Source organism: Carcharodon carcharias, chromosome 12 (assembly GCF_017639515.1).
Source record: "Carcharodon carcharias isolate sCarCar2 chromosome 12, sCarCar2.pri, whole genome shotgun sequence".
Classification (NCBI taxonomy): domain Eukaryota; kingdom Metazoa; phylum Chordata; class Chondrichthyes; order Lamniformes; family Lamnidae; genus Carcharodon; species Carcharodon carcharias.
This window is the reverse complement of record NC_054478.1, coordinates 390,236-404,938: the sequence shown is the minus strand read 5'-3', so window position 1 is coordinate 404,938 and position 14,703 is coordinate 390,236. Positions and strand designations below refer to the sequence as shown.

The window sequence follows — 14,703 nt, the reverse complement described above, 5'->3', positions numbered from 1 at the left end:
GTCTGTCCAGCTCTGTCAGAATTTTATACTTTTCAATGAGATCCCGTCTCTGAAAGAAGTACACTATCGCTGTTGCACTTGGAATGTTTGGTGCCTTGGGAGGTAAAAGGACAGGGTGTTGCATCTCCTGAGCAAGCTAGGAAAGGTGATGTAGAAGAGGGAGGGTTTGTTGGGGGTGACTGAAGAATAGACCAGGGTGTTGCAGAGGGAACAGTCCTTCAGAATGCTGAAATGGGACACAGGGTAAGATGTGTCTGATGATGGCATCACTCCTAGAGGTGGTGGAAATGGCAAAGGATGACTTGATTAAGGAAGCAGATGGGGTGCAAGGTGAGGACAACAAGGGGAACTTTATCATGTTTCTGAGCGTGAGGGGAAGGGATGAGGCAGAAGGGAAGAAAATGATACCGATGTGATTGAGGGTTCTGTCAACCACAATGGAGGAGAATCCTTGAGGATTTTGAGGGAAAAAGAAGACATATTGGAAGCACCAGTGTGGAAGGTTAAATCATTGGAACCGCTGCAATGGTGACAGAGAAACTGAGTGAATGGATTGGAATACTTACTGTGAAAGTGTGAGGAACTGTAGTTAAGGTGACTGTGGGAGTCAGTGAGCTTTTAGTAAATGTAATTGATAACCAATCCCCAGGAGTGAAGACAAACAAACTGAGGAACAAAGGGGCAAGTCAGAGATGGACCATATGAAGATGAGACAAGTGTGGAAATTGGAAACAAAGTAAATTAAATTTTCCAGTTCAGGGTGAGAGCAGGGAGTGGCTGACACAGTTGTCAATGTACCAGAAAAAGAGGTGGGGGAGGGGGCCTGAATAGTACTGGAATAAGAAATATTCCACATATCACAAAAAGGCAGGCAAAGCTAGAATCCACATGGGTACCCATAGCAACTGCTTATATTTTTTGCTTTTGCTTTTGTATCTAAAACAGATTGTCTGGTCATTTATCTCATTGCTGTTTGTGGGAGCTTGCATTAGAATGGAGATGACACTTTAGATGTATTTCATTGGCTGTCAAGTGCTTTGGATCCGAGGTCATGAATGGCATTGTCGAAATATAAGTTCGTTCTTTCTTTCTAAGAAGGGTCAAAGCCTGTATGAAAGAGGCAGAATAAAGGGCCACATCACGTATTAAAGAGATGGAGCCCAAATTTAAGGAAACGAACCCATATTAACTACATAACCTATATTAATGGGGGAAATAATACCTTTTAATGGACTGACCCCTTTATTAAATGGCTAGAGCCTGTATTAATGGGATGAGCAAGTAATAAGGGGTAGAGCCCCTATTAAAAGTTAAACATCTGAATTAAAGGGATAAAGTTGCATTAAAGGAGCAGAACCCATATCAAAGGGGCAGAACCTGTATTGATGAGACAATATCTGTGAATATTCACCAAAATGTAGAATGATTCATGGACTAATAAAGGAGACCCATGAAGGACATGTTATGGGAAAATCGTGTTTGATCAATTTCTTTTTGACGAGTGACTGAGAGTGTGGATGAGGGCAGTGCAATAATGTGTGTTTATGGACCTTCAGAAGGTGTTTTGATAAAGTACCATCTAATACATTTTGATAACAAAATTGAAGCCCATGGGATAGAAGGGCAAGTACCAGAACTGTGCTCTGAAGAAGTCATATTCAACTTGAGACATTAACTCTGTTTCTCTTTTTGCAGATGCTGCCAGATTTGCTGAGTATTTACACCACTTCCTGTTTTTGATTTCAGGTTTCTAGCATCCATGGTATTTTGCTTTTATTCCAACATTCCACTTGCCTTCCTAATTACTTGCTGTCCCCGCATGCTAACTTTTTGTGATTCATTTACATGGACTCTCAGATCCCTCTGTACCACAGCATTCTGCAGTGACCCTTTCTATTTAGACAATATTCTGCTTTTCTATTCTTCCTACCAAAGTGGGCAACCTCACATCTTCCCACATTATACTCCATCTGCCTAAAGATTTTGCCACCTCACTTAACCTACCTATATCGTTTTGCAGATTCTTTTTGTATCTTACTCACAACTAGCTTTCCCACCTACCTTTGTATTCTGCAAATAGTAACTCACCTCCTCATTCATCAAAACCTTTCACCATGCGTGGTGGAATAGTCTCCATTTGCCTGGATGAGTGCAGTTTCAACAACACTCAAGAAGCTTGCAACCATCCAGGACAAAAGTCTTTTTAATTGCACCAGATCCACTACTCCCTCCATCATCGATGCACAGTGGCAGCAGTGTGTGCCATCTACAAGATGCATTGCAGAAACTAGCCAAACCTCCTTCAGCAGCATCTTACAAACCCTGCTCTTTGAGAGTAAGCTAATCCCTATCTATGCTAATATATCACCCCCAACACCATGAGCTGTTACCTTATGCAGTAACCTTTTATGTCACATTTTACTGAATGCCTTTTGGAAATCCAAATATACTACATATACTGGTTCTCCTTTATCCACCCTGCTTGTTACATCCTCAAAAAAACTCTAATGAACTTGACAAACACAATTTCTCTTTCACTAAACCATGTTGACCTTGCTTGATTGCTTTATGATTTTCTAAATGTCCTGCTTCCTTAATAATGCATTCCAGTATTTTTCCAATGACAGATGTAAGGCTAATTGGCCCATAGCTTCCAGTTTTCTGTCTCCCTTCTTTCTTGAATAGTGGTGTTGCATTTGTAGTGTTCCAATCCACTGGGATCTTTCCAGAATCTAGGGAGTTTTGAAAGATTACAACCACTATCTCTGCAGCCACTTCCTTTAAGACCATAATATGCAGGCCATCAGGTCCATGGGAGCTGTCAGCCTTTAGTTCCATTAGTTTTCTTAATTCTTTTTCTCTGGTGATAATTGTTTTAAGTTCTTCCTTCATTTTGCCTCTTGATTTTCTACTATCGTTGGGATGCTTTTAGTGTCTTCTACCCTGAAGACAGATTCTTGTTTCCTTTATCAATTCCCCAGTCTCATTCACAAAGTAACCAACGTTTACTTTAGCTACTCTCTTACTTTTTATATACATGCAGTAGCTCTTACTATCTGTTTGTTTCTTACTAATTTACACATATTCCAATTTCTTTCTTTTTATCTGGTTTCTAAAAATTTCCCAATCCTTTGGCCCACCACTAATCTTTGTAACATTATACATCTTTTGTCTCAATTTCATTCCATCTTTAACTTCCTTAGTTAGCCATGGATGGTTCATTTTTCTTGAAGGAGAGAAGACATTGCAGAGATAAGGGGAAAGGACATGTAAGTGGAACCAACTGGATTGCCCTTAAAAAGTGTCGATACAAACTTGATGGGTTGCATGGCCTCCTTCTGTGCTGAACTATTTTATCCTATTATTCTATGCGAAGGAGATTACTTGGCCCACGGTAACTGTGTCTTCTCTTTGAAAGAGCTATCCAATTAGCCTCACATTCCGCTGTTTTTTTCCCCACTGCCCTACATTTCTTTTTCTTTTTTTATACAATTCTTTATGAAAGTTATTATTGTATCTGCTTCCACCACCCTTTCATGCAGCACAGTGCAGGCCAGATCACAACTCACTGCGTTTTTTAAAAAAATTCTCTGGTTCTTTTACCAATTACCTTAAATCTGCTTTTTCTGGTTACTGACCCTCCTGTCATTGGAAACTGTTCTTCCTTATTTATTCCATCAAACTCCTTCTAAATCTTGAATATCTCCATCAAATCTCCCTTTAACCATTTATGGTCTAAGGAGGATAACTATTAAAGAGTGGACTGTGGATATTGAAAAGAGAAAATGCATGATTTTTAATGGTACAGCCTCTGCATAAAGATAAAAAATGAGTATATCATTATTAATAGATAAACGCCTATGAATATGAAAGAAACATAATGTATTTCACAAAATCGTGAAATGTTGGAATCAGAAAGTCATACAATTAAGAAATCAATCACTTATTATGAAATGGTAGTATTAAAGAATCAGAGAATGACAGAAATGGAAAAAAGTATCATTGCATAAGGGCACCAGAAAATCATCCACCAGAGAACAGGGAATCATAAAAACCTAGAATCAAGTAATTGCAGAATAACCAAATCATCAAATCACAGAATCAAAGATTCTCAGAAAATCATGGAACCCTGGTCACAGAATTGTTGAATCACTTGATCAGAGTATCATAAAGCCATTAAATCAAATATTAGACCATCCACAATATGATTAGAGAAATACCAAACTTTGTGTGAATCTCAGTCAAATAATTGCAGAACCTGAGAAGCACAGAATCAATAAAATCAGATAATCAAAGAATTATGGTGCAATTGAATTACAGAAGTGGGGAATAAATTAACCACACAAAACCATCCCTCCACACTGTTCTTATCAAACACTCCCAGGACAGCTACAGCAGGTGGTTAGATACAGAGTAAAGCTCCCTCTACACTGTCCCCAACAAACACTCCCAGGACAGTTACAGCACGGGGTTAGATACAGAGTAAATTGAGAGGTCTGGGGCAGGGACTGAAGTTGTTCCTGAGTCCCAAGGGACTGCTGCCAGTTAATTGCTGGGAAATTGAAACACCGAGAACTGGGGCAGAGAGGGAGAGACAGGGCGGTGAGGCCGCTTTAAGGGGGAGGGAGGAGACAGGGCGGTGAGAATCTGCTTTAAGGGGTCGGGAAGGAGAGATAGGGCGGTGAGAGGCCGCTTTAAGGGGTCAGAAAGGAGAGACAGGGCGGTGAGAAGCCGCTTTAAGGGGCCGGGAGGGTGAGACAGGACGGTGAGAGGCCGCTTTAAGGGGCCGGGAGGCGGGAGCTGTCCCAGTTCTTGGTGCTGAATTGATCGGCGGCTGGAAGCGCAGCCTCGGTGTTGAAAGCAGAGCGGAGCCGCGGGAGGAGGGACCGGAGGCCGATATCGGGGTCGGAGGAAGGATCGATCGATCCAGCAGATTAAAGACCGAGTGTGAACCCGAATAAGAGAAAAGGGGAAGGAGGGACCCAGCTCCGGAGCCCAGAGGAAAATAAATATTTAATCATCAAAATAAAGATATTGAGCGGCTCACGAATTCGGGACATGGAGAGGGAGAGAGTGTGAAGCCGGAGCCGCTCCGGAGCAGACACTCAATCCGGAGCCGATCGGCGCCTCCTGCTGATTCATCTGGAAAACTGATCAAATGACGATGCATTCCTACAGAAACCGATTTCTCGATACTGACCCGAGTGGAACTGCTGAAATCAACTTCAGATCGGATCCATGTTTGTGATTCCCAAAGCCCAGAACTGATTCGTTTCCGGTGCTCTCTGCTGGGGAAGGAAAGCTGTAAATTCAACCATCAACCGATCAATTATTCAGCAGCTTCAGCTCCGCCAGGCCCGGGATTGTCCCAGGGACCCCGGGCTTGGCTCAGTCTGTCCCAGGGACCCCGGGCTTGGCTCAGTCTGTCCCAGGGACCCCGGGCTTGGCTCAGTCTGTCCCAGGGACCCCGGGCTTGGCTCAGTCTGTCCCAGGGACCCTGACTACGGCTTGTTCTGTTGCTCAGCTGCACATTGTTGGCTCACAACACACAGATGTTGCGCCAAGTCCGGCTCAAGTGCCGCTGCCGCATGTTGTTCAGTGACCTGAAGGTTTTTCTACTCCGGCGCCCTCCTCCGCCTCCTGTGATGAATTACGACCAAATCTCACGGCCGATCAACAACGGGGTCCCGTCCAACAACACACTGTCTCCGGCTGGCAAAGGGAGCAAGTCGCGGGCAGGCGGTGCCTTGTCAGGGGAGGCGTGCCCTCAGGAGCAGGAATACAGTGGCTATGAGCAGCCCATGTCCTCACCCGAGGAATCTTATCGAAGGAAATGCGAGGACAGAGTGTCTGTCAGCAGCAGCATTGCCAGTGGTTGTAGATCTCCTCTGTGCCGCATATGTTTCCAGGGATCTGAGCAGGTGAGTGATGCACTTGGTCATCTTTTAAAATCCAAACCCCGTCTCCAACTGACCTCTGGGATCTCTCGCCACCAACCCCCCCCCCCCCCGCCACCAACAACCCCAACCCCCACAACTTCAAAGGCCATCGTTCGTAGGAAATACATTTTAGCACTTTTTGTGAGAGTCAAAGTCATTAGCGCACAGGAGTTCATTCGGCCCATCAACTCCATGCCGGTTATATGACATCACACCTAGCTGGGATAAAATGAGTTTGCTTTGTTGATATGGTTAAACTGTTTACTTGTGAATACATTATTTAAAATGGTTTAATTTTGCTCCTGGACGCAGGAGCCCTCACCTGGAGACAATGAGGTACAATCCACAGGCACAGGTTCCTCTTACAGCTGGATCTGAATATGAAGTGTCACTGGATATGATGGTGGGAAACTCCATAGGTTACACTGGTATCCAGATGCGAACATCTCCAAAACAAGTGTCCACACACTCTCACACTGAGCTGTATAAAACGCCGGTTTAGGCTACAGCTGGAGTACTTCGCGCCGTTCTGGTCGCCACACTATAGAAAGGATGTGACTGAACTGGAGAGGATGCAGAGGAGATTCATCAGGATGTTGTTTGGGCTGGAGTGTATCTGCTATGAAGAGAGACTGGATAGGCTGGGGTTGTTTTCCTTAGAGCAGAGAAGGCTAAGGGGGGACATGATAGAGGTATGCAAAATTATGAAGGGTTTAGATAGGGTAGATAACAAGAAACTTTTCCCCTTAGCGGATGTGTCAATAACCAGGGGGCATAGATTTAAGGTAAGGGGCAGGAGATCTAGAGGGGATTTGAGGAGGGATTTTTTCACCCAGAGGGTGGTTGGAATCTGAAACTCACGACTGAGGGGGTGGTAGAGGCAGGAACCCTCACAACATTTAAGAAGTATTTAGATGAGCACTTGAAATACCATTGCATACAAGGCTACAGGCCAAGTGTTGGAAAATGGAATTAAAATAGATAGGTGCTCGATGGCCGGCACAGACCTGATGGGCTGAAGGGCCTGTTTCTGTGCTGTATAACTCTATGACCTACTCACTCCATACACAAACGTGTCCACACACTCTCACTCTCACCTCCAACACAAGTGTCCACACTCTCACCTCCAACACAAGTGTCCACAGCATCTCACCTCCAACACAAGTGTCCACACCCTCTCAACTCCAACACAAGTGTCCACACCCTCTCACCTGCAACACAAGTGTCCACACCCTCTCACCTGCAACACAAGTGTCCACACCCTCTCACCTGCAACACAAGTGTCCACACCCTCTCACCTGCAACACAAGTGTCCACACCCTCTCACCTGCAACACAAGTATCCACACACACTCTCACCTCCAACACAAGTGTCCACACACACTCTCTCGCCTCCAACACAAGTGTCCACACACACACTCTCGCCTCCAACACAAGTGTCCACACACACACTCTCACCTCCAACACAAGTGCCCACACACACACTCTCGCCTCCAACACAAGTGCCCACACACACACTCTCGCCTCCAACACAAGTGCCCACACACACACACTCACCTCCAACACAAGTGCCCACACACACACACTCGCCTCCAACACAAGTGTCCACACACACACACTCTCGCCTCCAACACAAGTGTCCACATACACACTCTCGCCCCCAACACAAGTGTCCGCACACACTCACTCTCGCCCCGAAAACACTGTGGCGTCACTGTCTGGGCCAGCATTTATTGCCCATCCCTAGTTGCTTTTGAGAAGGTGGCAGTGAGCTGCCTCTTGAACCATGGCAGTCCATGTGGTGTAGGTAAACCCACAGTGCTGTTAGGAAGAGAGTTCCATGATTTTGACCCAGCAACAGTCAAGGAACCCCAACCTCTCCAATATACCCTTGTAACTGAAGTCCCTCATCCCTGGAACCATTCTTGTAAATTCTTTCTCCATTCTCCCTAATGCCTTCAAATCCCTCCAGAAGTGTGGTGTCCAGAATTGGATGCACTATTCCATTATTTTCTAAAGGTTAATTATAACTTCCTTGTTTTTAAACTCTATGCCTCCATTTATAAACCGCCTTCTCATCCAGCCCTGCCACCTTCAACAATTTGGGTACATAGGTCCCATCGATCCTGCACCCACTTGTGGATTGTATCCTTTATTTTATACCTCGTTTTTCCTCCCAAAATTTATCACTTCACACTTATCTGCATTAAACTTCATCTGCCATGTGTCCATCCATTCTACCAGCCTGCCTATGTCCTCTTGAAGTCTATCACTATCCTCCTCACAGTTCACCAATATTTCCAAATTTGTGTTGTCCACAAATTGTGAAACTGTGGCCCTGCACACCCAGTATAGCAGTGATCCCATTAATGATCCCTGGACAACCCCACTGAATACTTTTCCTGAGTCTGAAAAATGATCATTCACCCACTCCTCCCTGTTTCCTGTCACTCAGCCAACTTTGTATCCATGTGCTACCACAGTCCCTTTTATTCCAAGGGATTTAATTTTGCTGACAAGCCTGTTATATGGCACTTTATCAAACACCTTTTGGAAATCTGTATATATCGTATCATTACGCTCATAGAAGGGTAAAGGGTTGAAGTCCTACAAGCAGAGTGACAGGAGCTAGGGAGGAAGTTGAAGAGCAAGATCTCAAAGGAAATAATCTCTGGATTACCCAGAGTGTCATGGGCTAGTGAGTATCGAAGCAGTAAGATAAGTAAGACAAGTTAATGAGTGATTGGAGAAATGATACAGGAGGGAGGGCATCAGGTTCCTACAAATCATGACTAGTTCTGGGGTAGGAGGGACCTATTCAAGATTGACGGAATGCCTCAGCAAGACTGGGGACAATGTCATTGTGGGTGGTTAACTATTGTTCAGGGGGAAAATCTAAACTAATTTGGTATGGGGAAGGGCACGAGGATGAAGCATTACAAAGGAAAACACAAGGGGCACAGAGGATTGGGAGTGACAAATAGCACTGGAGTAGAGAATGGTTCAGAAATAGGAGGGATCAGGCTGAGGATAAACGCAAAGCAATCTAAAATAAAAACACAAAATGCTGGAAAAACTCAGCAGGTCTGCCAGCATCTGTGGAGAGAGAAACAGTTAAGGTTTCAAGTCTGTATAATTCTTTTTCAGAGATTTTATCACGACTCACTGGGGATCGCATACTGTAATATCAAGGCCTGCTGCTCCCCAAGCCATGACAAATGTGAGAAGTTTAATCAGACCACCAGATTGCCCCAATTCTACCTACCTAACTGTTTAATTTATGTTAAAACAATACGAGCACCAGGTTTGTAAACTTAACAAGTAAATAATTGTTTATCAAACAATTGCCTGTAACCAGTGGCAAAAGAAAGAAATATGAACTAACTTTTAACTCTATAACTTAATCTCCACCCCTTCTAAAACTCCTATACACAAACACATGCACACATAAGACTTACAAAACATGGATTTTAAGGATGAGATAAAGCAGTTTAATAACACCAATCCGGAGCTCAGGATTAGTCGGGCTAACTTTGATTGCTTTCTTCCAAATTCGTTGCAGGTTGCTGTGGCTGACACATGGTGATCTCCCAGCACTTGCAGTCTGTGGTTCTCTGGTTAAAACTTGCTTTTAATGTCTCTACTGGTGATTTTTCCCCTTTTCCTCCTGACAGGGGTTTCTCAAAGAAAGCAGGATACAGCGATGTGAGAAATAGCCAGCTAGCTACTATGGCAGGATTACTGGAGTCTTACAAAACACAGGAGAGAGAGGTTTCAGGTCTTTCCTCTTTTCGGCTAGGAGCTGATCTACTGCACTATCCTCACACAGAACCTGGCCACTTGGTCAGGAGCCAATCAAAATGTCATCGCTAGGCAGTTCTCTCTTAAGCCAGGTCTCCTTTCCAGCACTATTTTGTCCAATCTGGCACACACTGTTCTATAATAGCATTGTAGATTTTCTTCTTCCTGCTCTAGTGAACATCTCTTAAACTGCAGCCATGGTTGTTTTTAAAGCTACAGTCTAATCTTAAAGCCACAATCCAAAAAATAAAAATATGTTCTTTACACTATCTAAAATGGTTTTAGAGTACATTTTCATAAATGCATATGGAGTGATAAATAAGGTTGGTGAACTGCAAGAAGTTACCAGATGGGACTATGATATTGTGGCAATAATAGAGACCTGGTTTGAAGGAGGAGAACTTCAAATTTTTTGCTACAAGGTAGTCAGGAAATATAGGGAAAGAAATAAAGGAGGGGTGTTTTAGTATTGATCATGGACCATGAAAGCATTGTAAAGGTATGGTGTAGTTGTGGATTCAAAAACAGTTTATTTTGTTTGAGTTAAGGAACAAGAGAGGAGCTATTACACTACTGGGTCTACAGGCCACTAAGTAGTCGGAAGCAGTTAGAGGAGCAAATTTGCAGGCAAATTAGAAAGAAATAAGAACTACAGAGTGATGTTAATGCAAGATCTCAATTATCCTGATACAGGTTGGGACAGTAACAATATGAAAAGCAAAGGGGGAGGGGGAATTCCTGAAATGTGCACAATAAAACTTTCTTGATCAATGTGTTTCCAGCCCAATGAGGAAAGAATCCTTGCTGGATCTTGTTCTGTGGAATGAAATGGGCAAGCGGAGTATGTTTCAGTGGGGAAGTATTGAGGAACATTGATCCTAATAGCATTAGGTTTAGAATAGTAATGGAAAGTTAAGTGTGATTATACTCAACTAGAGGAGGGAAAATTTCAGTGATCTGAACAGGGGTCCGAGCTAGAAGGATTGGAATCAAAAGAATGATGCAGATATTGGAGTTAAGGAGGAGTGTGAAATACTGGATGGGCTTCTTATAGTGAGAACCAATGTATTAACATCAGCAAACATCCTCACTTCCGACATTATGATGGAGAGAAGGTCATTGATGAAGCAGCTGAAGATGGTTGGGCCGAGGACACTACCCTGAGGAACTCCTGGAGCTGAGAGGTTTGACCTCCAACAACCACAACCATCTTCCTTTGTCCTGGGTATGACTCCAACCAACGGAGAGTTTTCCCCCTGATTCCCATTGACCCAATGTCCTGAAAGTCTGTAGCCCTCCCTCTTGCACTATATTTCTAACCATAGATTGACCTGCAGCCATGGTTGTTTTTAAAGCTACAGTCTAATCTTAAAACCACAATCCAAAAAATAAAAATATGTTCTTTACACTAGGGTTTAGCATTTTGAAAATTGATAAACTGCCAGGTCCAGATGAAATATATCCCAGGCTTTTTTCTGGAGGTAGAGGCATGGTTGAAGTACTGAATGAGTACTTTGCATCCGTCTTCACTAAAGAAAAGAATGTTGCTAATGTCACAATGAAGGAGTGGGTATTAGTGATATTGCATGAGATAAAAATAGTTAAAGGGGACATACTTAACAGACTAGCAGCATGCCGAGTAGAAAAGTCACCCGGCCCAGATGGAATGCATCCTATGTTACAGAGAGAAATAAGCATGGAAATTACAGAGGCTTTGGCCACAATCCTCCTTGGATACGGGGGTAGTGCCAAAGAGCTGGAGGATTATACATGTTGCAGCCTGTTCAGAAAAGGGGAGAAGGATAAACCTGGCAACTGCATGCCAGAAAGTCTAATTGGTTGTGGGAAATCTTTTAGAGACATTAATCCGGTTCAAAATATGGATTAATAAATTAAATTCAGCTTGGATTTGTTAAAGGCAAATCCTGTGAAACTAACTTTATTGAATTCTTTAATGAAGTTACAGAGAGGGTGGATGAGAATAGTTTGCTTGATGGTGTAGATATGGACTTTCAAAAGGCATTTAATAAAATGGAATTGAGATCGAAGATTAGTCATGATATTGAATGGCAGAGCAGCTCGAGAGGCTGAATGACCTAATCCTGCTCATGTTTTATATATTCTTATGTTTTTATAATAGGCTTGTTAATAAAATTGAAGCCCATGAGATTAAAGGGGCATTGTGTTATGTGAATACAAAATTGGCCAAAGGATAGAAATCAGAGAGTAGTGATGAACGGTTGTTTTTCAGACTGGAAGGAATTATACAGTGGTGTTCCCCAGGGGTCAGTATCAGGACCTTGCTTTTTTGATATACATCAATGACCTGGACTTCAGTATACAGAATATAATTTCAAAGATTGCTGTGTGGGCACTTGGCTATATTAATTGCTGGATGAATTGCAATCAGAGTGATTTGCAAACTGATTGGATGCTGAGAATTTGAGGAAAGCAGGAACTCAGAGAGGAAGGAGGTTTCTTACACTGAACTCAAAAGAAGTGGAGCTATGGCACCTGAGGGTTCTAGGTTAAGTATCTAGACTCTAATATATTTAGGTCTTTTGCGTCTAGCAGTTCTTGTTAAACTTGTGTAAATTTTTTTTTTGGTTAGTTAACTTTGAGGAGTTAATAGAAAAATAACAGTGTAGGTTAGATCCAGGTAACAGCAATTATATGAAGAATTAACTTAGGTCAACTAAGGTGAGCCTGAAAGTTTCTAATTAGAATGGAGGGACAGCTGCAACCCCAAAGCCAGCAATTCGTGTGCCACGTGGGAACATCAGGACACTTGGTAGTTCCAGGAGGCCCATAGTTGCAGGAAGCATCCCTCCACTTCTCAAACTTGCTCGAGAGTTTCTGAGCTACATGTACTGCAGGGCATAGGGTTAGCTGAATTTTCCTGGATTACAGAGTCGAGGAGATTGGCACTCCACAGCCAGATTGAGTTCAGAATAATATGTAGGTTGACATCTGGAAGGATAGGAAGAAGCAGGCAGTGCAGGAATCTTTCGGGAGTGTGCCATTGAACACTCTGACACCTTGAAGGAGCACAGTCCCAAGCCTGGCACCATGAAACAAAGGACTACATAGGGAACGACAGCAAAGTGTAAGATTTCAGTAGCAATTTTGAATTTGATAGTCAAGAGGACAGACGGACAGTTCTTCTACCATCAATGTGGGACCCGTGTAGAGAACTATTAGAGCCTCCCTTATGCAGGGTAAGGGATGTCATGGTGAGGGCGCAAAACAATTTGGAGAGCAAAAGGGAGTAGCCAGAATTCATGGTCCTGGTGGGAAACAATGACATAGATTGGAAGAAAGTTGAGGTTCTCCAGCCAGAGTTTAAAAAACTAGGGAGAGTTAAAAAGTGGGTTGTCAAGGTAGTAATCTCTGGATTATTCCTATACCTCCTGCTTGTGAAAGTGTGGAGGATGTGGCAGGTTGATCTATGGCTACAAATATAGTGCAACAGGGAGGGCTACAGATTCCTAGGACATTGGGTCAATGGGAATCAGGGGGAAAACTGTCTGCTGGTTACAATCATACCTAGCACATAGGAAGTTGGCTGTGGTTGTTGGACATCGATCCTCTCAGTTCCAGGACATCACTGCAGGAGTTCCTCAGGGTAGTGTCCTAGGCCCAACCATCTTCAGCTGCTGCATCAATGACCTTCCCTCCATCATAAGGTCACAGGTGGGTATGTTCACTGATGATTACACAATGTTCAGCACTATTCGCGACTCCTCAGATACTGAAGCAGTCCATGTCCAAAAGCAGCAAGACCTGGACAATATCCAGGCTTGGGCTGACAAGTGGCAAGTAACATTCACACCATTAAAGGGCCAGGTAATGGCCACCTCCAACAAGAGAGAATCCAACCATCAACCCTTGATGTTCAATGGCAATACCATCACTGAATCTCCCATTGTCAACATACTGGGGGTTACCATTGACCAGAAACTGAACTGGACTAGCCATATAAATACTATGGTTACAAAAGCAGGTCAGAGGCTGGGAATACTGCAGTGAGTAACTCACCTCCTGATTCCCAAAAGCCTGTCCACCATCTACAAGGCAAAAGTCAGGAATGTGATGGAGTATTCCCCACTTGCCTAGATGAATGCAGTTCCAACAAGCTTGACTTCAAGAAGCTTGACACCTTTTAGGACAAAACAGACCACTTGACTGGCACTCCATCCACAAACATTCACTCCCTCCACCACTGACACATAGTGGCAGCAGTGTGTACCATCTACAAGATGCACTGCAGGAACTCACAAAGCCTCCTTAGCACCTTCCAAACCCACGACCACTACCACCTAGAAGAACAAGGACAGCAGACACTTGGGAACATCACCACCTGGAAGCTCCTCTCCAAGCCACTCACCATCCTGACTTGGAAGTATATCACCATTCCTTCATTGTCGCTGGGTCAAAATCTTGGAACTCCCTCCCTAACAGCACTATGGGTGTACCTACACCACATGGACTGCAGTGGTTCAAGAAGGCAGCTCACCACCACCTTCTCTAAGGCAATTAGGGACGGGCAATGAATGCTGGCCTAGCCAGTGATACCCACATCCCATGAACGAATTTAAAAAAAGCACTGGGACCAGTTCTGTGGCAGGAGAGATTGTTCAAAATGAACAGATTGCAACTTTGCTCAAAAAAAGGGAGGATTGAATGCATAATATTCCCAGGTGCAGGGTATTCATAGAGGGAAGGGAAAAAAGAGGACGGATGCAGTTTTTTTTTTAATTCATTCATAGGATGTGGGTGTCTCTGCCTAGATCTGCATTTTTGCCCATCCCTAATTGCCCTTGAGAAGGTGGTGGTGAGCTGCCTTCTTGAACCGCTGCAGTCCATGTGGTGTAGGTACACCCACAATGTTGTTAGGGAAAGACTTCCAAGATTTTGACCCAGTGGCAGTGAAGAAACGGCGATATATTTCCAAGTCAGGATGG

General features: G+C 43.7%; 1 protein-coding gene across 1 annotated transcript in view; it reads left to right on the top strand.

Annotated features, from left to right (window-relative positions):
• Positions 1-248: 248 nt before the first annotated feature.
• Positions 249-14,703, top strand: part of LOC121285053 (E3 ubiquitin-protein ligase MARCHF4-like) — a 143,301-nt gene continuing 128,846 nt past the window's right edge. The window contains exons 1-3 of the mRNA XM_041201174.1: positions 249-330; positions 1,696-1,714; positions 5,525-5,921. Coding sequence (XP_041057108.1) covers positions 249-330; positions 1,696-1,714; positions 5,525-5,921 — 498 coding nt within the window. The remainder of the gene's footprint in view (positions 331-1,695; positions 1,715-5,524; positions 5,922-14,703) is intronic.